Genomic DNA, 23,468 nt, shown 5'->3' with positions numbered 1-23,468 from the left:
ATTGCGGATGGGATGGGATGGGGGAGCCATTGTGGATGGGGTGGGATGGGATGGGATGGAGGAGCCGTCACTGATGGGATGGGATGGGATGGAGGAGCCGTCACTGAGGGGATGGGATGGGATGGGATGGGATGGGATGGGATGGAGGAGCCGTCACTGAGGGGATGGGATGGAGGAGCCATCCCTGAGAGGATGGGACAGGATGGGATGCGATGGGGGAGCCATTGTTGATGGGATGGGATGGGATGGGATGGGATGGGATGCAATGGGGGAGCCATTGTTGAGGGGATGGGATGGGATAGAGGAGCCATCGCTGAGGGGATGAGACGGGGGAACTATCGTGGATGGGATGCGATGGAGACGGAGGAGCTGTCACTGAGGAGATGGCGGAACCATCGCTGAGGGGCTGGAGTTGAGGGTAATCGATATTCTATTAATAATTACAATTGCATGGTAAATTGAGGGGCTGGAGCTGAGCTGGGGCAGCCCCTGGGGTCATGGCCGGGGACCCTGGGGACACTGAAGAGCCGCTTGGGGAGCCGAGAGGCGAAGGTGCCGGGTGAGAGCCATGGAGACCCCGCCACCGCCATCATCCACCCTGAGCAGGCGCGCCCCGCGCCGCCGCCCAATCAGAACAGGGAATGCCTGTGATTGACAGGCACGGAGGCAGCGCCTCCACCAATAGGATCGAGGGATGCACGACGAAAAGGGCGGGCTGCTCAGTGGCGAGCTCGGCCAATGGCAGGCGCGGGGGGCGGGCTTCTGGAGCGCGGCCAATGAAGAGCTTCGTGGGCGGGCCAGAGCGGACGCAGCGACCAATGGGTGGCGGGCGCCGTGCGCCTGCGCAGCGGGCGGGCAGTGCGGAGCCGCTGGCCGGAGGCGGAGGGCAGCGATGGAGCAGGGATACGGCGGTAAGTGCGGGGCGGCCCGGGGGCGCCGCGGGGACCGGCCCTTCCCCTCCCCCGGGACGGCGTCTCGCTTCCCCCGCCGCCTCAGCGTCGCTTCCCCGCGGCGGCGGGGGGTTCAACCCCTACGGGAGGCGTTATGCCCGCCTCCCATGAGGAGGAGGGGGGGGGCGCGGCCGTTGATTGGCTGAGCGCCGCGTCGCTCCGCGCTAGGGCGTCGCTGATTGGTGGGCGGGTGCTGGTCAAGGCGGGAGTTGCGGGGGGGGGGGGGTTGTTGTGTGAGGCGGCGGGGGGGGGGGGGGGGGGAAATGGAGCCGGTCCCATTTTTGAAGACGACACAAAATGGCGGCCGCGCGGCCACGCCCCCCGCCGCGTGCGGCGCGTTCCCGCCTCTTCCCGAAGCCTCTGAGGGGACCCGGCGCCTTTTGGGGGGTCCCGGGGGGGTTTAATGAGGGGGGTTTTCCTCATGGATCAACTAAACCCCCCTTCCCGGTATCGACTTCACCGCGGGGGCGGCCGAAAACCCCCCTGGGGAGCAGCAGCGGTTGGATGTGAGGAAAAACTCCCCCCCAAAAGGGTTTTTAGGGGTTGGAAGAGGCTGTGGTGGCGCCGCCATCCCTGTGGGGGGGTGAAAACATGAGCTCCTTGGGGATATTTAGTGACACATTATGGTTGGACTCAATCTTGAGGGGCTTCCCCACCCAAAACGATTCTGTGATGCCACAAGAACCACCCGTGACCGCTCAGACACCCACTCGTGTTTTCACCCTGAGGCTTTTCCTTCCTCTTTAACATCAATTCAACCAAACGGAGCCCAAAAAACCACCAAACCAGCGCAAAAAACACCATTATTGCTCTTACGGGCTCAATTTGTGACACAAAAACCCATCGGCAAAGCAGCAAACGCTGCCGAGTCCTCCTTGGCTGTTTATTTTATACCTTTTTTACCAAACTGGCAGGAAGTCGCCACAATTTACGTCGAATATTCAAGTCCCTCGGTGAAGCTTATTTAGAGACGCACAAGAACCACTTTTACTTCGCTATTTCAAACGCCTCCTTGGGTTTTATACCATAATTACCATTATAACCAACACCAAGCGCTTCTGTGGGTGTTTTAGCAAGTTCCCAAGACCCCACAAAGTCACTTTTTCTATGGAGATTGTTAATAATTAACCCGAATGCCACGTTGAGGTCAAACCTGTGGACAAGTTGCTTTTAAAGCGCTTCAATCCGTTCTTAAGGTGTCAAAATGAGAAGCTGCGATTGGATTAAAACCACCCAAAACGTGGGTTGAATCCTACAAGTGCTGGTTTTTGTTCGCCGAGCCCAATAAACACCTGGGGAGAGCGCCCTTTATAATTAAGCTTTGCGAGTGGGTTAATTAGCCACCGAGCTCTTAATTACCGCGGTTTTAAGATGGAGCGAAAGCTTGAGGGCTTTGCTTGAAAAGTCAAGGTCTTGGCTTAACGCGGATTAATTAATTTATTGATATAAGATGATAATTGGGGATGAATGCGACGTGTCTCAGCGAGCCCGATACCGACGTGTACGCACGGGGATGAACCACGAGGAGCTTCATCCTATAGAATGCGGAGGTTTGGCTGGAAAACGGGGCATTTTGGGCCAAACAGCCTCTGTTTTCCTCAAGGGTTTGCGCTGGACCTGGTTTTACTGCCTGGATTAGCGGATGGTTTAAGAAGCGAAGGGGAGGAGCTCATTTAGACCTGACATCTGCTTGGGGTCGATAACACGAGGGCTGGGCCTGGTTTTGGCGTCGATGGGTGAAAAACAGATGGACCGACCCACGGAGAAGCTGATTTTGGGTTCTTTTCCCCATTTATGGTGCCAACAAGCGCGTCCGGTGACAACCGGGGACGCGGCATCACTCGATACGGTCACCTGTGTTCGGGGGGTTCGTTTCTAGAGGTGGAGGAGGGAGCTTTAGAACTGGGTTCTGGTTTAAAGTCAGGCTTTAGGAGGCTGGAATTGGGGTTTATCCTCAATTTCTGTTCTCTGACACAACCGAGGAGGTTTAGAACTGAGTTCTGGTTTAAAGTTAAAGTCAGTCTTTGGGTGGCTGAATTGGGGTTTATCCTCCATTTCTGTGCTCTGGCACAACTGGGGAGCTCTGGATTCAAGTCAGGCTTTGGGAGGCTTGAATTGGGGTTTATCCTCCATTTTTGTTCTCTGACACAACCGAGGAGGTTTAGAACTGAGTTCTGGTTTAAAGTCAGGCTTTGGGTGGCTGAATTGGGGTTTATCCTCCATTTCTGTGCTCTGGCGCAACTGAGGAGCTCTGGATTCAAGTCAGGCTTTGGGAGGCTGGAATTGGGGTTTATCCTCCATTTCTGTTCTCTGACACAACCGAGGAGGTTTAGAACTGACTTCTGGTTTAAAGTTAAAGTCAGTCTTTGGGTGGCTGAATTGGGGTTTATCCTCCATTTCTGTGCTCTGGCACAACTGGGGAGCTCTGGTTTCAAGTCTGGCTTTGGGAGGCTGGAATTGGGGTTTATCCTCCATTTCTGTTCTCTGACACAACCGAGGAGGTTTAGAACTGAGTTCTGGTTTAAAGTCAGGCTTTGGGTGGCTGAATTGGGGTTTATCCTCCATTTCTGTGCTCTGGCACAACTGGGGAGCTCTGGTTTCAAGTCAGGCTTTGGGAGGCTTGAATTGGGTTTATCCTCCATTTTTGTTCTCTGACACAACCGAGGAGGTTTAGAACTGAGTTCTGGTTTAAAGTCAGGCTTTGGGTGACTGAATTGGGGTTTATCCTCCATTTCTGTGCTCTGGCACAACTGGGGAGCTCTGGTTTCAAGTCAGGCTTTGGGAGGCTTGAATTGGGGTTTATCCTCCATTTTTGTTCTCTGACACAACCGAGGAGGTTTAGAACTGAGTTCTGGTTTAAAGTCAGGCTTTGGGTGGCTGAATTGGGGTTTATCCTCCATTTCTGTGCTCTGGCACAACTGGGGAGCTCTGGATTCAAGTCAGGCTTTGGGAGGCTTGAATTGGGGTTTATCCTCCATTTTTGTTCTCTGACACAACCGAGGAGGTTTAGAACTGAGTTCTGGTTAAAGTCAGGCTTTGGGTGACTGAATTGGGGTTTATCCTCCATTTCTGTGCTCTGGCACAACTGGGGAGCTCTGGTTTCAAGTCTGGCTTTGGGAGGCTGGAATTGGGGGTTTATCCTCAATTTCCGTGCTCCAGCTGAACTGGGGAGCTCTGGTTTAAAGTCAGGCTTTGGGAGGCTTGAATTGGGGTTTATCCTCCATTTTTGTTCTCTGACACAACCGAGGAGGTTTAGAACTGAGTTCTGGTTTCAAGTCAGTCTTTGGGTGGCTGAATTGGGGTTTATTCTCCATTTCTGTGCTCTGGCACAACCAGGGAGCTCTGGTTTCAAGTCAGGCTTTGGGAGGCTATGGTTGGGGTTTATCTTAATTTTGATGCTCAGGCTCAACTGGGCAGCTCTGGTTTCAAGTCAGGCTTTGGAAGCTGGAATTGGGGGTTTATCCTCAATTTCTGTTCTCTAACACAAATGGGGAGCTCTGGTTTTAAGTCCGGCTTTAGGAGGCTGCAGTTGGGGGTTTATCCTTAATTTCCGTGCTCTGGCTCAACTGGGGAGCTCTGGTTTCAAGTCAGGCTTTGGGAGGCTGAATTGGGGGTTTATCCCTCATTTCTGTTCTCTGACACAACCGAGGAGCTTAGAGCTGAGCTCTGGTTTCAATTCCGGCTTTGGGAGGCTGGAACTGGGGTTTATCCCTCTGATGGCCCGCTGTCTGTTTTGCAGGTTACGGCACCTGGAACGCCGGCGCCACCAACGCTCAGGGTCAGTTTGCTTTTCCTTCCCCGCCCTTTTTCCTGCCCCCCGCCTTTTCCCCTTCCCCCCCTTTTTCCTGCCCCCCTTTCCCCCCCTTTTTCCTGCCCCCCTTTCCCCCCCCTTTTTCCTGCCCCCCTTCCCCCCCCTTTTTTCCCGCCCCCCTTTCCCCCCCCTTTTTTCCCACCCCCCCTTTCCCTCCTTTTTTCCCGCCTCCCATTTCCCCCCTTTCCCCCCCTCCATTTCCCCTGTTTTTTCCCCACCCCTCCATTTCCCCCCTTTTTTCCCCGCCCCCCCTTCCCCCCTTTTTCCCGCCCCCCCCCCCCTTTTCCCACCCCCCTTTTTTCCCACCTCCCCTTCCCCCCCTTTTCCCCGCCCCCCTTCCCCCCTTTTTTCCCACCCCCTCTTTTTTCCTGCCCCCCTTTTTCCCCATTCCCCCCTTTTTCCCTGTCCCCCCTTCCCCCCCTTCTCCCCCTTTTCCCTCCCTTTTCCCACCCCCCCTTCCCCCCCTTTTTCCCACCCCCTCTTCCCCTCTCTTTTTCCCACCCCCTCTTCCCCCCCCTTTTTCCCGCCCCTCTTTTTTCCCCACCCCCTTTCCCCCCTTTTTCCCGTCCCCTTTTTCTTGCCCCCCTTCCCCCCCTTTTTCCCACCCCCCTTCCCCCCCTTTTTCCCACCCCCTCTTCCCCCCCTTTTTTCCCTCCCCTCTTTTTTCCCCACCCCCTTTCCCCCCTTTTTCCCGTCCCCCTTTTTCTTGCCCCCCTTCCCCCCCCTTTTCTTCCCCCCATCCCCCCCCTTTTCTTCCCCTCCATCCCCCCCCTTTTCTTCCCTCCATCCCCCCCCTTTTCTTCCCCCCTTCCCCCCCCTTTTTCTCACCCCCTTTCCCCCCCTCTTTTTCTCACCCCCTCTTCCCCCTCCATTTTTTCCTGCCCCACTTTTTTCCCCTCCCCCCTTTTTCCCACCCCCCTTTTTTTTTGCCCCCTTCCCCCCTTTTTCTCGCCCCCTCCTTTTCCCCCCTTTTCCCTGCCCCCCCTTTTTTCCTCCCTCTTTTCCACACATTCCCCCCCTTTTCCCGCCCCCTTTCCCCCCCTTTTCTCCCCCCATTTCCCCTCAATGAAACCCAACAATCCCTATTGAACCTCCTGTCTCCATTTCTTTGCACTGACCCTTTTCCTTTGCCCCATGCAGGTACCTACGCGGCCAACGCTCCGAGCTGGCAAGGTGAGCGCTCCCCCAATTCCCCCCGTGCTCCCCACCCCGGCACCTCCATTCGCCTCTCAACCCTCCGCCCTCGTTATAATCATCACCCTAATTGGATTGAATTTGATAACAGGCTATGAAGGCTACGACTACTACAACCCCCAAACCACGGCCGCCAACACCGCGGCCACTTACAACTACGCGGCCGGCGGCTCCGGCGCCTGGGAGACGCCCAAGGGCGCGGAGCTGGGGCTGAGTGCTGGCGTAACCGCTGCCATCCCGGCCTACGGCGCCGAGCCCGCGCCCGCCGAGAGCTCCGACTCCATCATCGCCAAGATCAACCAGCGCCTGGACATGCTGTCCAAGGAGGGCAGCGCCGCCGGCGACGGGCTGGACGATCAGGAGAGGTGACGGTTGTTTTACGTGCCCCCATGTTTTTATATATATATATATATATATATATGTATAGATTAAACATATTAAGGCTTTTCGCTGCTATAAGTTCAGGTCAAGCCGTTGTGGTTGCGCAGACGCGATGCAGCGTTTGCTCCCTGGAAAAGGAGTTTGACTCTTATTGTTTTATCTGTAGGCAGATGTGTTCGTATTTTACATATATAGAGAAATATCTATCTATCTATATCCATGTCTATCTATATCTATCTAGATCTATATAGAGAGATATCTGTGTCTATATCTATCTATATCCATCTATAGAGATATCTGTGTCTATGTCTATCTAGATCTATCTACAGAGATATCTATATCTATCTAGATCTATCTATAGAGATATCTATCTAGATCTATCTATAGAGATATCTATCTATATCTATCTATAGAGCTATCTGTCTATATCTATCTATAGAGCTATCTGTCTATAGAGCTATCTATATCTGTCTATATAGATATCAATCTATATCTATCTATAGAGCTGTCTATCTATATATCTATATACCTATATATCTATATATTTTTTTATATATCTATATCTAGAGATATCTATGTCTATATCTATCTATCTATATATAGAGTTATCTACGTCTGTACCTATCTATCTATATCTATATATAGAGATATCTATGTCTATATCTATCTATATCTATATGTAGGGATGTCTCTCCCTCTCTGTCTGTCTGTGTCTCTCTGTCTCTCTGTGTCTCCATATCAATCTCTATACCTCAAACATATCAAGGCTTTTAACTGCTATAAATTCAGATCAAGATGTTCTGGTTGTGCAGGCATGACGCAGCGTCTTTATTTTTATATATATATATATGTATGTATGTATCTATATAAAACATACCAAGGCTTTCAATGACTATAAATTCAGATTAAGCTGTTCTGGTTGCGCTGGCGCGATCCAGCGTTCACTCCCTAGAAAATGGGCTTGTCTCTTATTGTTTAACTGCACACATACATGCACGTATATTATATATATATGTATTTTTATATATATATATATGTATATTTATATATAAAAGCATATGAAGGGAGAGTAAATCAAGCCGAAGCAGGTGCAGAAAATTATGGTTACGCTTGGTTTATAAATATTTTAATCCCATTTTTCTGGCTAAAGACATTGAGATTACGATACAAACCGACGCGAACGCACATCAGGTGTTAATTTAGGTCCCGATTGTCGTCCCCCCGCAGCTCCTTCCGCTTCGAATCCTTCGACTCGTACGACTCGCGGCCCTCGCTCAACGACCGCGACGTGTTCCGCCCCGGCTACGACTACGGCGACGCGGCCGCCGAGCGCGGCGACTCCTTCGGCGGCCAATTCGACGCCCGCCGGGATCAATCCCGCAACAGGGGGAACAACTACGGGCTGATCCGCGGCCGGGGCCAGAACCGCGCGCCGAACCGCGGCCGCTCGGGTGGATTCAACCGCTCCGAGCACTTGATGCCGTCGTCCAGCTCCGAGCGGCTCTCGGCGCGGTGGAATGAGCTCAACTACATGGGCGGGCGCGGGATGGGCGGCGGCGGCTCCAACCGCCTCCCGTCCCTCTTCTCCCAAGCGCTCGTCCCCGATTATGGCGATTACGGCGACTACGGCGATTACGGTGACTATGGGGATTACGGGGATTATGGAGATTACGGAGATTACGGCGATTACGGCGACTACGACTACGGAGCCATGGGGATGGCGGGCATGGGCCGGTACGGGAACGCGCCGTACGGGATGGGGCGGCAGCGCAACCGGGAGCGCGCGGGCGCCGCGCCCTGGCACCTCAGCACGCTCGCCGTAAGTTGGGCAAGTCGGGGGGGAATGGGGGAGATTTCCCTGGATAGAGCAGAATGTCCCCTTATATTATTCTGTTATTCTATTATTAATAGTATTAATAGTATTAATATTATTATAATAATATATTCCCTGGGTAGAGCAGAATGTCCCCATATATGTATATAATATATATACATATATCTATATCTATAAAAAATATATATTCCCTGGATAGGGCAGAATGTCCCCATATATATATATATATACACACATATATATACACATTAAAAATATATATATATACACATTAAAAATATATATATACACACATTAAAAATATATATATTCCCTGGATAGAGCAGAATGTCCCGAGATATATATATATATATATATATATATATATATATATATATATAATGTATCTCTATAAATACAGACACACACACATATAGATATATAGATAAAAACCACCCATTTGCACCTAAAATAGAAGCTCTGGAAATCATTTACATTTCCTGGATAGAGCAGAATGTCCCCATATACATATATATATGTGCGTGTGTATATATATGTGTGTGTGTGTATATATATACGTATAGATATGTGCGCGTGTGTGTATATATATACGTATATATATGTGCGCATGTGTGTGTATATACGTATATATATGTGCGTGTGTGTGTATATACGTATATATATGTGCGCATGTGTGTGTATATACGTATATATATGTGCGTCTGTGTGTATATACGTATATATATGTGCGTCTGTGTGTTTATACGTATATATATGTGCGTGTGTGTGTTTATACGTATATATGTGCGTGTGTGTGTTTATACGTATATATATGTGCGTCTGTGTGTTTATACGTATATATGTGCGTGTGTGTGTTTATACGTATATATATGTGCGTGTGTGTGTTTATACGTATATATATGTGTGTGTATACATGCATACAAATATATATACATGCATACACAAGTGTATATACACGCATGCAAATATATATACACGCATACAAATTATATATATATATATTTATGTTTCTCTGTATATGTCTACATGCACACACACACACACACACACATATATATATATATATGAAAAACACCAATTTGCACCTAAACCAGAACCTCTGGAAAGAATTTCAGTATCACTGGATAGAGCAAAACGTCACCATTTATATACATATGTATATATATGTGCGTAGATATATATATGTGTGTGTATATATCTCTACATGCACACACACATTCTTATACATATATGTATATACATATATATATACACACACGTTCTTATACATATATGTATATACATATATATACAGACACACACACACACATATATATGTGTATATATATATATGTATATGTGTGTATATATATATATATAAAACACCAATTTGCACCTAAAATAAACCCTCTGAGCTCTCCTTGTGTCCCACACCCGCTCCTCGGGGCCTTAACCCCCCTATAAATCCTTTATCACCCCAAACCCCTCTATGGGACACCCCAAATTTCACCCATAGCAACGAGACTCCCCCCTTCGATTTGAAGCTTTTTTGTTAACCAGGGACTAACAACCAATTTCTTGGCATTTCAGCCCAAACGAAGAGGTTTCCGGAGCCGCTCGGGCGGGCGCCTGGAGGGCGACGGAGCCCGCAAGCGCAAACAGTCGCAGAGCGGCGACGAGCCCGACAGCAAACAGGCCAAGAGCGACAGCGACGCCGACGACTCTGACAACGGTACCTTCACCCTTCCCCCCTGTTCAGTGCTTTAATCTCTCAATTAACCCATAATTAGCCCATTCAAAGGTGTTTTTAGCCATTAGCGTTGTTATAATCTACGTATTTCGTGCCCACGGACAAAATTCGATGCCCAAGAAGTCACGACCATCGGGACAATTTACAGGAGCAACCAGTGAGCCCTTGGTGACCTCACAGGCGTTTTGAGCCGTTATCCCACTTTCTGGTGCTTTTTAGGCCCCTTGGAGCATTAAAGGAGAGAAAACCCCCCAACACAACCCTTTCCCCCCAATTTTCGGTGGTTTATCTCTCAATTAACCCATAATTGTCCTATTCAAAGGTATTTTAGCCCTTAGCGTTGTTATAACACTCCGTAGCTTTTATAATCTGTGGATTTCGTGCCCAAGGGACCCAAAGTGTTGTGACCATCGGGACAATTTACAGGAGCAACCAGTGAGCCCTTGGTGACCTCATGGGCGTTTTGAGCCGTTATCCCACTTTCTGGTGCTTTTTATGCCCCTTGGAGCATTAAATGGGAGAAAACCCCCCAACACAACCCTTTCCCCCCAATTTTCAGTGGTTTATCTCAATTAACCCATAATTGTCCCATTCAAAGCTTTTTAGCCCTTAGGGTTGTTATAACACTCTGTAGCTTTTATAATCTGTGGATTTCGTGCCCACGGGACCCAAAATGTCGTGACCATCGGGACAATTTACAGGAGCAACCAGTGAGCCCTTGGTGACCTCACGGGCGTTTTGAGCCGTTATCCCACTTTCTGGTGCTTTTTAGGCCCCTTGGAGCGTTAAAGGAGAGAAAACCCCCCCAACCTGACCCTTTCCCCCCAATTTTTGGTGGTTTATCTCTCAACCAACTCATAGTTGTTCCATTCAAAGGTGTTTAACATCTTTATTGATGATGTCGATGAGGGGATTGAGACCGTGATGATGGCACCAAGTTGGGGGGAGTGTGGAGCTGCTGGAAGGCAGGAGGGATCTGGATAGACCGGAGAATGAGCCGAACCCAATGGGATGAAGTTCAACAAGGCCAAGTGGCCACAACACCCCCCTGCAGCGCTCCGGGCTGGGCACAGAGTGGCCAAAAGGGACCTGGGGGGACTAATGGCCGGGAAGCTCAACATGAGCCACCAGTGTGGCCAAGAAGGCCAATGGTGTCCTGTCCTGGATCCAAAATGGCGTAGTTGGCAGGATAAGGGCAGTGATGCTCCCCCTGTGCTCTGCATTGGGGAGGCCACACCTGGAGTGTTGTGCTCAGTTCTGGACCCCTCAGGTCAGGAAAGAGATTGAAGTGCTGGAGCGGGTCCAAAGAGCAACAAGACTGGGGAAGGATTGAACACAAGCCCTATGGGGAGAGGCTGAGGGAGCTGGGCTTGTTTAGGCTGGACAAGAGGCTTAGAGGTGAGCTCAGAACTCTCTAGAACCACCTGAAGGGAAGTCAGAGCCAGGGGAGGATTGGGCTCTTCTCCCAGGCTCTTCGCAATAGGACAAGGGGGCTTAAACTTGAATTTAAGCTGGAGATTAGGAAGCAATTCTGTGCAGAGAGGCATTGGAATGGCTGCCCAGGGAGGTGCTGGACTCGCCGGCCCTGGAGGGTTTTAAACTAAGACTGGACTTAGTGCCATGATCTAGTGAACGGGCTGGAGTTGGACCAAGCCTTGAACTTGATGATTTCTGAGGGCTTTTCCACCCCACTCCATTCTGGGATTCTGTGATTTTAGCCCTTAGCGTTGTTATAACACTCCGTAGGTTTTATACTCCAGATATTTCATGGCAACGGACAAAATTCAACGCCCGTAACGCTGTGACCATCGGGACAACTTCCAAGAGCGCCCAGCGAGCCCTTGGTGACCTCACGGGCGTTTTGAGCCGTTATCCCCCTTCCTGATGCTTTTTTAGGCCCCTTGGAGCACTAAATGAGACAAACCCCCCCCCACACCATCTAAACGATGATTATTTTGCCTTCCCGCAGCAGACGAAGGCGACGGGGACGACAAATCCGCGGACGAAGCCGACAAAGGTGTAAGTAGCTCCTTTTGATGAGTTTTATGGCAAATACTCAAGCGATCCCTTCTCTCTTTCCACCTCACCGAGGGGCGGAACATTTAACCCCCATCAATGCCATTTTAAGCCTATATATTGTGGAATATTCGCTCCTCGTCGTTTCCTTGGCCTTATAATGAAAGGTCGGATGCTGCGCTTGTATTGCGCTCCCGGCGCGGCTCGTTAGGCCTGAATTCCAATTAGTGGTCGCTTCCTTTCCTCGTTTGGGCTCGTTGCCGCGTGTTTTATTCGCCACCATCACTCATTGCTCCTTTAGGCATCTCCCAATTATTTAAATATATAGCGACAAGCTATAAATTAGAAACACAGCAACAAACGCCACTCGGCAACGGCTACGACCCCATAGATTAAAAACGGCGCTATTTTTGAATTAAAACAGGTTTTAAATCCCCAAACGGCCCAAATATCGCGCCGAGAACCCCCAAACCCCCCAAAATAACCGCGGTGCCTTTTGTGTTTCTCTTTTCCAGGAGATCCGGGGCCGTTTGGCGGCTGAATTTGGTGCATTACCCCTATGGGATTAACCCCGCGCGTGCCCCATCGCCTTCAATACCAAAAACGTGATGCTGTTAATTGATTTTAGTTTCTATCATTCGTTGGTATTGAGTTTATTTCAATCACTGGTTTGTTTTCATTTTATTAATCAATGGGGATGTATCGAGGTGCATTAGAACACTTGATATAGAACAAGGTGGTGTCTGAAGCAGCTGAAACATCTTGAGCTGCTTTGGGATCGTTCTTTATGGGTCACGACACATCAAAACCACACGTGGGATTTTCTCGCCACGTCGAGGTTGTTTTTAGGGTTAAACCATCGGAGCTGGATGTTCAATTCTTATTTTATCCCATATTCAGCTCCATTCAAAGAATACGAGGAGAATAAAACCAAGTTGCGTCTTCACAAATGAAGAGGAAATTAGGGGGTGTTGGAAAAGTCCCTTTTCCCCACGTTTTCCGCTTCAGATCCCCAAAATCCTTCTATAATTCTAAAATATTCACTCACCGCTGAGCAAATTCAATACAAGTTGTTTCCAAACCATTTCCCCAAAACACCCAATAATTTAATCGGAATATTCCCTGATGCTTGGTTTGATTAAATCACTGCGTTTCTCTAAAGGCCTCATCATCACCCCAAGTTTTAGTGACAAAATGACGCTTAACGAGAGAGAAACTTAATTAAAAGGTGCTTTTATAGCCTGGTTTCCCTCCAACGCCGCTTATAATCGGGTCCCAAAATCCCTCGGTGGTCGATTTGTAGTCGCAATAATCCTGATTTATCCTTTTCCTCCCCAGCATCTGGTTGTGAAGATGATGATGAGGAGGTGAAGAAGAAGAGGGAGAAGCAGCGGAGAAGAGATCGGATGCGGGATCGCGCTATGGACAGGTGAATAATGTTAATAATATGAATATATACCCCGGTTATTCCTCCCCGCGATCCCGGTTTGGGGCTCCACTTGCTGATTTCAACCCATTTATCCCCCCGCTTTTGTGTGTTTTACGACTGTTTTAAGACGAGAACACGGTGGTGTTTATAAGCAATAATCTATACATTCAGAGGGTGTTTTAAGTGGTGTTATGTGCAGCTTTAGTATTCAAATCAGACTAAACTACTGACATTTCTATACGTTGAGTCTTTCCCACCCCAAGGAGATGATTTTAATCTCCAGGAGTTTAATTCACCTCCCACCATTGCGATTCCTCCGGTTGCTTTTAAACTCCTGCGGGGTTTTAATGTCCAGTTCTGTAGCATAAACCAGGTTTTACGGAGACGTAGGCGCAGGTTTTAGAGCCGTTACAAAGTAAAATTGGGCAGGAAAAACGAAGAGGTGGAAAATACAAGGGGCTGGTGCCGTCTCCGTGTTGATGTGCTTGTTAAGCTGAGCTCATTCCTAATTCGCCGCCCATTTAGGATCCAGTTTGCCTGTTCCGTCTGCAAGTTCCGCAGCTTTGAGGAGGAGGAGATCCAGAAGCACCTCCAGAGCAAGTTCCACAAGGAGACCCTGCGGTACATCGGCACCAAGCTCCCCGACAAAACCGTCGAGTTCCTGCAGGTACCGGGGCTGCTCGGCTTCAATGCAGCCCTTCCGGCGCCCGAGGGGACGGCCAGGCTTAGGTTGGGTCAGCTAGGCTTAATAAGGGGCATGCAGGCTTAGCGTGGGGTGTCCAGGCTTAGTGTGGGACGTCCAGGCTTAGTTTGGGTCAGCTAGTCTTAATAAGGGGCATCCAGGCTTAGTTTGGGTCATCGAGTCTTAATAAGGGGCATCCAGGCTTAGCGTGGGACAGCCAGGCTTAGTTTGGGTCATCTAGTCTTAAAAAGGGGTGTCCAGGCTTAGCATGGGACGGCCAGGCTTAGTGTGGGTCATCTAGGCTTAATAAGGGACGGCCAGGCTTAGTTTGGGTCATCTAGGCTTAATAAGGGGCGTCCAGGCTTAGTTTAGGTCATCTAGGCTTAATAAGGGGCGTCCAGGCTTAGTTTGGGTCATCTAGGTTTAATAAGGGACGTCCAGGCTTAGCGTGGGGCAGCCAGGCTTAGTTTGGGTCATCTAGTCTTAGTAAGTGACATCCAGGCTTAGGTTGGGTCAGCTAGTCTTAATAAGGGGCATCCAGGCTTAGCGTGTGGCAACCAGGCTTAGTTTGGGAGATCTAGGCTTAATAAGGGATGTCCAGGCTTAGTTTGGGTCATCTAGGCTTAATAAGGGACATCCAGGCTTAGTTTGGGTCATCTAGGCTTAATAAGGGACATCCAGGCTTAGTTTGGGTCATCGAGGCTTAATAAGGGGCATCCAGGCTTAGCGTGGAGCATTCAGGCTTAGTTTGGGATATCTAGTCTTAATAAGTGACATCCAGGCTTAGGTTGGGTCAGCTAGGCTTAATAAGGGGCATCCAGGCTTAGCATAGGACGGCCAGGCTTAGTTTGGGTCATCTAGGCTTAATAAGGGACGTCTAGGCTTAGTTTGGGTCATCTAGGCTTAATAAGGGACATCCAGGCTTAGTTTAGGTCATCTAGGCTTAATGGACATCCAGGCTTAGCGTGGGATGTCCAGGCTTAGTTTGGGTCATCTAGGATTAATAAGAGACGTGCAGGCTTAGTAAGTGACATCCAGACTTCTCATGGGGTGTCCCGGCTTAGTTTGGGGTGTCCAGACTTAATAAGGGACATCCAGGCTTAGCATGGGATGTTCAGGCTTAGTTTGGGTCAGCTAGGCTTAATAAGGGACATCCAGGCTTAGTGTGGATCGTCCAAGCTTAGCATGAGTCATTTAGGCTTAATAAGGGATGTCCAGGCTTAGTGTGGGTCATCCAAGCTTAATAAGGGATGTCCAGGCTTAGTTTGGGTCATCTGGGCTTAATAAGGGACGTCCAGGCTTAGTTTGGGTCATTTAGGCTTAATAAGGGACGTCCAGGCTTAGTTTGGGTCATTTAGGATTAATAAGGGACGTCCAGGCTTAGTTTGGGTCATTTAGGCTTAATAAGGGACGTCCAGGCTTAGTTTGGGTCATTTAGGCTTAATAAGGGACGTCCAGGCTTAGTTTGGGTCATTTAGGATTAATAAGGAACGTCCAGCTTAGTTTGGGTCATTTAGGCTTAATAAGGGACATCCAGGCTTAGTTTGGGTCATCTGGGCTTAATAAGGGACATCCAGGCTTAGTTTGGGGTTTCCTGGCTTAGTTTGGGTTATCTAGTCTTAGTGTGGTACATCCAGGCTTAACATGGGATATTTGGGCTTAAGGGGGGATTTCCAGGCTTAGTTTGGGATTTCCAGGCTCCGTGTGGCACATCCAGGCTTAGTTTGGGATTTTTAGGCTTAACGAGGGATATCTAGGCTGAAATTTGGGCTTTCCAGGCCCAGTTTGGGATTTTTAGGCTCACGCGAGCGCCTAAAGGGGCTACAAACTCATCTCTCATACGGCAGAGATTGTTTCCACCATCTCCACATCTAAAGCTGAGGAAGGAGAGATGAGAACCGAGACGGTGACCAACGTTTTGGGGCCGTTTATCGAGGATTTGGGCTTTCCCATGAGGAATTTGATGGCGACGCCAGAACGGGGCTCATTTTGGGGCCGATTCGGTCCAAATTAGAGGCGATGGGGAGGGGAAAACAACTGCCTGGTCTCGTTAACTCGCCCCAGTTTGCTCTGGAGAGCTCGTTTCCCTTTGGATGCGTATTAAGGAGGAGTTTTGTCCCGGTCCTTTCCAGGAATACATTGTCAACCGGAATAAGAAGATCGAGAAGCGGCGCCAGGAGCTGACGGAGAAGGAGGGAACGAAACAGAAACCGGATCCTTTCAAGGGTGAGTGACCCAAAGAGACCAACGCAAAGGTGAAGGATTTAGGGCAGGTCCTGAGGATCCCGTAGCGCTGAGGCCCCAGGGGAAGGGCAGGATGATGGAGCTTGAAACTGATGGAACGACTTCTCCTTCTCCAGCGCAACTGAGGGAGTGACTGCGAACTGGGGAAGGGAAGAAGCCAGAGAGTCATGGGATAATGGGGCAGAGGCCACTTGGGGCCACGGGTCTATATTATTCGATATATCCATCAATGATTTGGTAGAGGGAATAGAGTGACTGTCACCCAGTTTGCTGGTGCCACCAAGCTGGAGCAGCGGTGACACTGGGAGCTGTGCTGCCATCAGAGACCTGGACAGGCTGGGGAGGAGAAACTCAATGAAATAGAACAAGTGTAGAGTGTTGATGTGGGCAGGAACAGCCCCAGGGTCCAGTATAGGTTGGGAAATTATACATTAGAGAGCAGTGTAGGGGAAAGGGAGCTGGGGGTCCTGGGGACAACAGGGTGACCATGAGCCAGCACTGGGCCCTTGTGGCCAGGAAGCCAATGGGACCTGGGCGGGATTAGAAGAGGGTGGTCAGTAGGTCAGAGAGGTTCTCCTGCCCCTTTACTCTGCCCTTTAGTTCAGATGCTGTCAGGATATACTTGGGGAGCATATATATATACACATATATAACATACACAGCCATAGCACCCTGAGAACGCCCGATCTCATCTGACCTGGGAAGCTAAGCAGGGTCGGGCTCGGTCAGTGCTTGGATGGGAGACCAGAGGTACCTGGGGTGGATTAGAAGGGGGTGGTCGGTAGGTCAAAGAGGTTCTCCTGCCCCTCTACTCTGCCATTGAAGAAAGGGTTTAGTTCAGATACTATCAGGATATACTTGGGGAACATACAGATATGTAATATATACAGCCATAGCACCCTGAGAATGCCACATCTCATCTGATCTGGGAAGCTAAGCAGGGTCGGGCCCGGTCAGTGCTTGGATGGGAGACCAGCTGGGAACAGCGGGTGCTGTGGGCTGAGCCAGCACTGGGCCCTTGTGGCCAGGAAGCCAATGGGACCTGGGGGGGATTAGAAGGGGGTGCTCAGTAGGTCAGAGAGGTTCTCCTGCCCCTCTGCTCTGCCCTGGGGAGGCCACATCTGGAATAGTGTGTCACATGTGGAATATTGTGTCCAATTGTGGCCCCTCAGTTCCAGGACAGGACACATTCCTGTGTCACCTCAGCTGGGTGTTCCCGCTCCGGGGGGTTGGATGGATGAGCTTTGAGGTCCCTTCAACCCTTGATATCTCATGATTATGTGAACAAACCTTCTGTTCCTCTTATACTCGGGTGCCGTATACGCTCTGTTTTAGAGGCAGAAATAAACCTCTCTTAGAGCAACGTAGTGATTGGTTTTGTGTCTGGAAGCAGAAACCGGAAGGAACGTTGGCGCTGGGGTTGTTGGGGGGCGAGAAGGCGACGTGAACTGACCGTGTCTGTTTTTTGGGGGGGCCGCAGGGATCGGCCAGGAGCATTTCTTCAAGAAGATCGAAGCCGCTCACTGCTTGGCCTGCGACATGTTGATCCCGGCGCAGAACCACCTCCTGCAGCGGCACCTGCGATCGGCCGACCACAACCGCAACCGCAGGGTGAGCCCACAACCTCCCCGGTCCACACGCTGTCCAATGGGGTTTGTGACACACACGCTGTCCAATGGGGTTTGTGACAGACACCCTGTCCAATGGGGTTTGTGACACACACGCTGTCCAGGGGTGTTTGTGACACACACGCTGTCCAATGGAGTTTGTGACACACACACTGTCCAATGGGGTTTGTGACACAGACGCTGTCCAGGGGTGTTTGTGACATACACGTTGTCCAATGGGGTTTGTGACACACACACTATCCAATGGGGTTTGTGACACACACGCTGTCCAATGGGGGTTTGTGACACACACACTGTCCAATGGGGTTTGTGACACACACACTGTCCAGTGGGGTTTGTGACACACACGCTGTCCAATGGGGGTTTGTGACACACACACTGTCCAATGGGGTTTGTGACACACACACTGTCCAGTGGGGTTTGTGACAGACACCCTGTCCAGGGGTGTTTGTGACACACACCCTGTCCAGGGGTGTTTGTGACACAAACGCTGTCCAATGGGGTTTGTGATACACACACTGTCCAATAGGGTTCGTGACACACACGCTCTCCAGGGGTGTTTGTGACACACACGCTGTCCAATGGGGTTTGTGACACACAAGTTGTCCAATGGGGTTTGTGACACACACACTGTCCAATGGGGTTTGTGACACTCACACTGTCCAGGGGGGTTTATGACACACACGTTGTCCAATGGGATTTGTGACACACATGATATCCAATGGGGTTTGTGATACACACCCTGTCCAGGGGTGTTTGTGACACAAACGCTGTCCAATGGAGTTTGTGACACACACCCTGTCCAAGGGGGTTTGTGACACACACGCTGTCCAATGGGGTTTGTGACAGACACGCTGTCCATGGCGGTTTGTGACACACAGGCTGTCCAGGGGTGTTTGTGACACACAGGCTGTCCAGGGGTGTTTGTGACACACACGCTGTCCAATGGGGTTTGTGACACACGCGCTGTCCAGGGGTGTTTGTGACACACACACTGTCCAGGGGGGGTTGTGACACACACGCTGTCCAATGGGGTTTGTGACAGACACCCTGTCCAGGGGTGTTTGTGACACACGTTGTCCAATGGGGTTTGTGACACACACCCTGTCCAATGGTGTCTGTGACACACACTCTGTCCAATGGGGTTTGTGACACACACGCTGTCCAATGGGGTTTGTGACAGACACGCTGTCCATGGCAGTTTGTGACACACACGCTGTCCAATGGGGTTTGTGACACACACACTGTCCAGGGGTGTTTGTGACACACACGTTGTCCAATGGGGTTTATGACACACACACTGTCTAGGGGGGTTTGTGACACACACGCTGTCCAGTGGGGGTTTATGACACACACGCTGTCCAATGGGGTTTGTGTCACACACACTGTCCAAGGGGGTTTGTGACACACACGCTGTCCAATGGGGTTTGTGACACACACCCTGTCCAGGGGTGTTTGTGACACGTTGTCCAATGGGGTTTGTGACACACACCCTGTCCAGGGGTGTTTGTGACACGTTGTCCAATGGGGTTTGTGATACACACACACTGTCCAATGGGGTTTGTGACACACACCCTGTCCAGGGGTGTTTGTGACACACACGCTGTCCAATGGGGTTTGTGACACACACGCTGTCCAGGGGTGTTTGTGACACACACATTGTCCAATGGGGTTTATGACACACACACTGTCCAATGGGGTTTGTGACACACACACTGTCCATGGGGGTTTATGACACACACGCTGTCCATGGGGGTTTGTGACACACACACTGTCCAGGAGAGACGGGGTCTTAAATCACACCGGGAGACTAAACCAGGCACGGACACAGCGCCGCTGACCCCCATGTTCATTCCCTTCCCAGATGGCTGCGGAGCAGTTCAAGAAAACCAGCTTACACGTCGCCAAGAGCGTCTTGAACAACAAACACATCGTCAAGATGTTGGAGAAATACCTCAAGGTGAGTGCAAGGAGGGGCCGGCAGCTCCGGAGCCGCGTCTCGCCGCGACACGACGCCACGTCCGCTGCCTTTTGTCCGCGAACCTTGCTCCGCTTGCTTCTCTCGTAGGCGTTTTGCCGTTTCTCTTGTTGGTTTGGTTGTATTCTTATTGTTTCGTTGATTGATTGATTGACTCGCCGACTGTACCTACGGTCGGCGCCCCGGCATGTGTAGCTCGATTACCGAACGCTCCAAAATGGAAATAGCCCTGGGCCCCCATTGATTTTTATGGCCCACCTCTTCCCATCGGGAAGCGGCCGATCTTCAGAGCCCAGACGGAACACAAAGTCAGGCTTAGGGCTCGTTTTAAATCCAACCCGGCGTTCGGAATGACAGAAAGAAGCCCGGAAGGCGCAGACTTCGGCACACGGGGGGTTAAGCGCGGCTTAAATGGCCTCCCCGGTGAGCGCGGGTCCAGTCGGAACCTCCTCCGGCAAGCGAAGAGGAACGGAAGCGCTTTTGGCTACTGGTGCGTTCCCTGGGAATCCGCGTTGGGAGCCGCCCCCGTGCACCCCCAAACCGGGGCAGCGCGTTCCCCGAGTCCCAGCACCACCCGGGTTTTAGTTCTGCTCTAAGCCCGGCTTAAGCTCGCTCTCATCATGCCGGGTCTGTGCTAAAACCTAGCCTAAAAACTTAAACCCCTGCGACTCCACCCACTGGGTCCAGTGCAAAGAGACTTTGAGCTGAGACGTCGGCGCGGGACGGGCGTCCCCCCGCGCTAAACCCGGCGTCTCCCCCCCTAAACCCGGCCTATCCTACCTGTTGAGCAGGAGGGGGAGACTAAAACCCTGCGGTACCCCCCAGGAGCCAAATAAGGGGGCAGGCGAGGCGGCGCCTCCGCCGTCCCTCTGCGCAGCATTAACCGCAAACCTATAACCATAAACCTTCCGCAAGGCCGGAACCGCTCAAGTGCAACTCCCGTCTACCCCCGCCAGGGTCCGCAGGCGCCTCCACAGCTCATGGGCAACGGTATCAAAGGCTGGCGGCAGAATTAAATCACCCCGCGGCACGAGGAGAGCTCCGGATCCATCCCGGCGCCGGCTCCGTATCATTCCCGGGTGCAAAACCAGCCTGAAAAGGGGTGGAGAGGAAAATCTGAGGATCTCAGGTAATGCCAAGAGCCGCCTTCGCCATTAAAATAACCCGCTCTGGGCAAGGAAGCGCCGGAGCCGCGAGGCGAGGCGTTAAGTTAAACCAGGACTTGGCCGCAGCAAGAGGTGATTTAAGGCTCCCGAATGGCGGGGGCTCAGCCCCAGCGCGGATGGTGCAGCCGGATCGCCCGGTAAAACCAGGTTTAACCCCTTGCCACCCGAACGTTGAGGTTTCTCCTCCGCCTCAGGGGTCGAGATGGACCCACGGGATTCAGAAAGGGGGGAAAAGCTTGATCCTTCCCCCTTTAAAATAAACCCCGCGCCGTGCGCCGCGGGGGTTTTGGTGCCGATCGCGCCGGCGCGGTGAAAACAAACCCATAAAATAACGGGAGTTTTGAGGAGTTTGGGTTTGCACGGGGATGGTGAACGTGGTGAAGATCAACCGGGATGCGCCGGAGCGAGGTAACGAGGCCAAAAAGCGACTTAAAAACCACGAGAAAGAGTAGAAAACGGGCCAAAACGTGGAGGGTCTTGTGCCGCGAGGCGACACCGGCGCCTGGATTCCTCCGTTTGCCGACGAGCCGGAAGCTGGAAGCCCTTTGGATTTAAATCGCCTCCTTTAACCCCAAAATTGCGCCCGGGGGAGCGGAGCCGCCGGCGCCGATTCGGCGGCGGTTCCGTAAGCGAATCGCCAGCGCGGCGTCTTCTCTGGCCGCGGATCCTTTCGGGGGTTGTTCCACGGTGGATTTGGTTGGATTTGGTGGGTTTTCGGCGCTGATTCGCGGTGTTTCCCGTTGTGTTTCCAACAGGGGGAAGATCCGTTCACGGACGAGATCGCCGATCAGGACGTGGATGACGCGTTGGACGGTGGTGCCGCCGAACCGCCGGTGAGCGCCGAGGGTGACGCCGCAACCGCCGAACCCGCCGAAACAGCCGAACCGCCCCAAATTGCGCCGGAATCACCAAAACGGGAGGAATTCCTGAAGAACCTCGGCGAGCAAAACCAGCTCCTGATGCCGCCGTTCCTGCAGGACGACGAGCCGGAGGAAGTGACGTCAGAGGTGACGTCAGAGGTGACATCAGAGGTGACATCAGCGCCGCCAACAGCGGTGACGCCGGAAGCCCCGGCGCCCGCGGGCGACACCGAAGATGCCGAAAACCCCCCAAAATCACCCGTTTCTCCCCAAAACGAACGCGAGGGGCGGGATGAGGAGCAATAACTGTCAATAGAAGATTTGCCGCCGTTTTCCAGCGAAAACACCCAAAACGGGGCCAATTTGGCTTCTAATTAACGGGAGGGCCGCGCCCGCTTCGTTAGGGACCAGCCCCTCCCCCTTCCGTTTCGCTTCGTTTGCCGCCAATTCCGCATTCCCGGTGCTTTTAGGACGAAAAGCGCAGGAATTTACCCCAAAATCCCCCCCGCCCTGAACCGGATGCGGCTTTTTGGGGCGAATTTAGAAAGAAAAAGGTAATTAAACAGCAATTTGAGCTTTGGGAACGTTGTAATTAATGAATCCCGGCGCCGATTTGGGTCGAAACGCGGCAAAACGGGCGCCGAAAAGACACATTGTTGAGGTTTTGCCCCAAAACGGTGGGTTTTTTAATCGGGGAAACGCATTAATTTGCATCGATATATTATGGGGGGGTGGTAATTAATCTTTTAAGCTTAATTAATTAAACACCAGGCGGGTGTTTTGAGGAAATAAAGGTGGTTTTCCCCAAAAACGCCGGTTTTGGCAGAATTTGGCGTCCGGGCGAACCCAAATCCGGGCGGTTTTGCCCCAAATCTCAGGGGCTGTTGGGGACATTGGAACCAAAACCCTCAGGGTCGTTGCCCTAAAAGCGCCTTTTTTACCCCAAATCTCAGTGGTTTGCCCCAAAATGTGGAGTTTTTACGCCAAAATCGTGTTCCCCAAAATCCCATTTTTTCCCCCAAATCTCTTTTTTTCCCCAAAATCTTTTGTTTTTCCCAAATTTCTTTTTTGCCCAAAAATCTCCTTTTTTACCCCAAAATCCTTTTTCCCCAAAATCTCTTTTTTTCCCCCAAATCTTTTTTCCAAAATCTCTTATTTTTCCCCAATAATCTTTTGTTTTCCCCCAAAATCTTTTTTCCCCAAATCTGTATTTTTTGCCCCAAAATCTCCTTTTTTACCCCAAAATCCTTTTTCCCCAAAATCTCTTTTTCCCCCCCAAATCTTTTTCCCCAAATCTTTTTTTCCCAAAAATATCATTTTCCCCCCAAAATATCATTTTTCCCCAAAAATCTCTTGTTTTCCCCCAAAATCTGTTTTCCTGAATCTGTTTTTTGCCCAAAAATCTCCTTTTTTACCCCAAAATCCTTATCCCCAGAATCTCTTTTTTTCCCCCAAACCTTTTTTTCCCCCAAAATATCATTTTTCCCCAAAAATCTCTTTCTATCCCCCAAATTTTTTCCCCCAAAATCTCCTTTTTTTCCCCAATAATCTTTATTTCCCCAAAAA

The 23,468-nt window shown here is 50.8% G+C and overlaps 1 protein-coding gene across 6 annotated transcripts; it reads left to right on the top strand.

Moving 5' to 3' along the window:
* Nucleotides 1–817: 817 nt before the first annotated feature.
* On the top strand, nucleotides 818–22,677 carry AKAP8 (A-kinase anchoring protein 8). Of its 6 annotated transcripts, XR_013923435.1 has the most exons (15): nucleotides 2,709–2,817; nucleotides 4,690–4,728; nucleotides 5,902–5,934; nucleotides 6,047–6,320; nucleotides 7,564–8,155; nucleotides 9,740–9,881; nucleotides 11,869–11,918; nucleotides 12,431–12,461; nucleotides 13,254–13,344; nucleotides 13,870–14,011; nucleotides 16,159–16,252; nucleotides 17,751–17,881; nucleotides 19,763–19,858; nucleotides 20,833–21,005; nucleotides 21,798–21,934. XR_013923435.1 is itself a non-coding variant. In XM_080361369.1 (14 exons), the coding sequence occupies exons 1-14, from the start codon at nucleotides 893–895 to the stop codon at nucleotides 22,206–22,208; spliced, it is 2,145 nt and encodes a 714-aa protein (XP_080217495.1). In that variant the 5' UTR covers nucleotides 818–892; the 3' UTR covers nucleotides 22,209–22,675. The 6 variants fall into 6 exon arrangements, 5 of the variants coding, with proteins under 5 accessions (XP_080217495.1, XP_080217492.1, XP_080217491.1 ...); XM_080361369.1 differs by lacking the exons at nucleotides 2,709–2,817; nucleotides 20,833–21,005 and adding an exon at nucleotides 818–911 and having other exon boundaries at nucleotides 21,798–22,675; XM_080361366.1 differs by lacking the exon at nucleotides 20,833–21,005 and having other exon boundaries at nucleotides 11,872–11,918; nucleotides 21,798–22,677.
* Nucleotides 22,678–23,468: the final 791 nt, after the last annotated feature.

This window comes from Nesoenas mayeri (assembly GCF_963082525.1).
Source record: "Nesoenas mayeri genome assembly, chromosome: 31".
Lineage (NCBI taxonomy): Eukaryota > Metazoa > Chordata > Aves > Columbiformes > Columbidae > Nesoenas > Nesoenas mayeri.
Note: the sequence above shows the minus strand (reverse complement) of the source record. Positions and strands in the feature narration are given on the sequence as shown.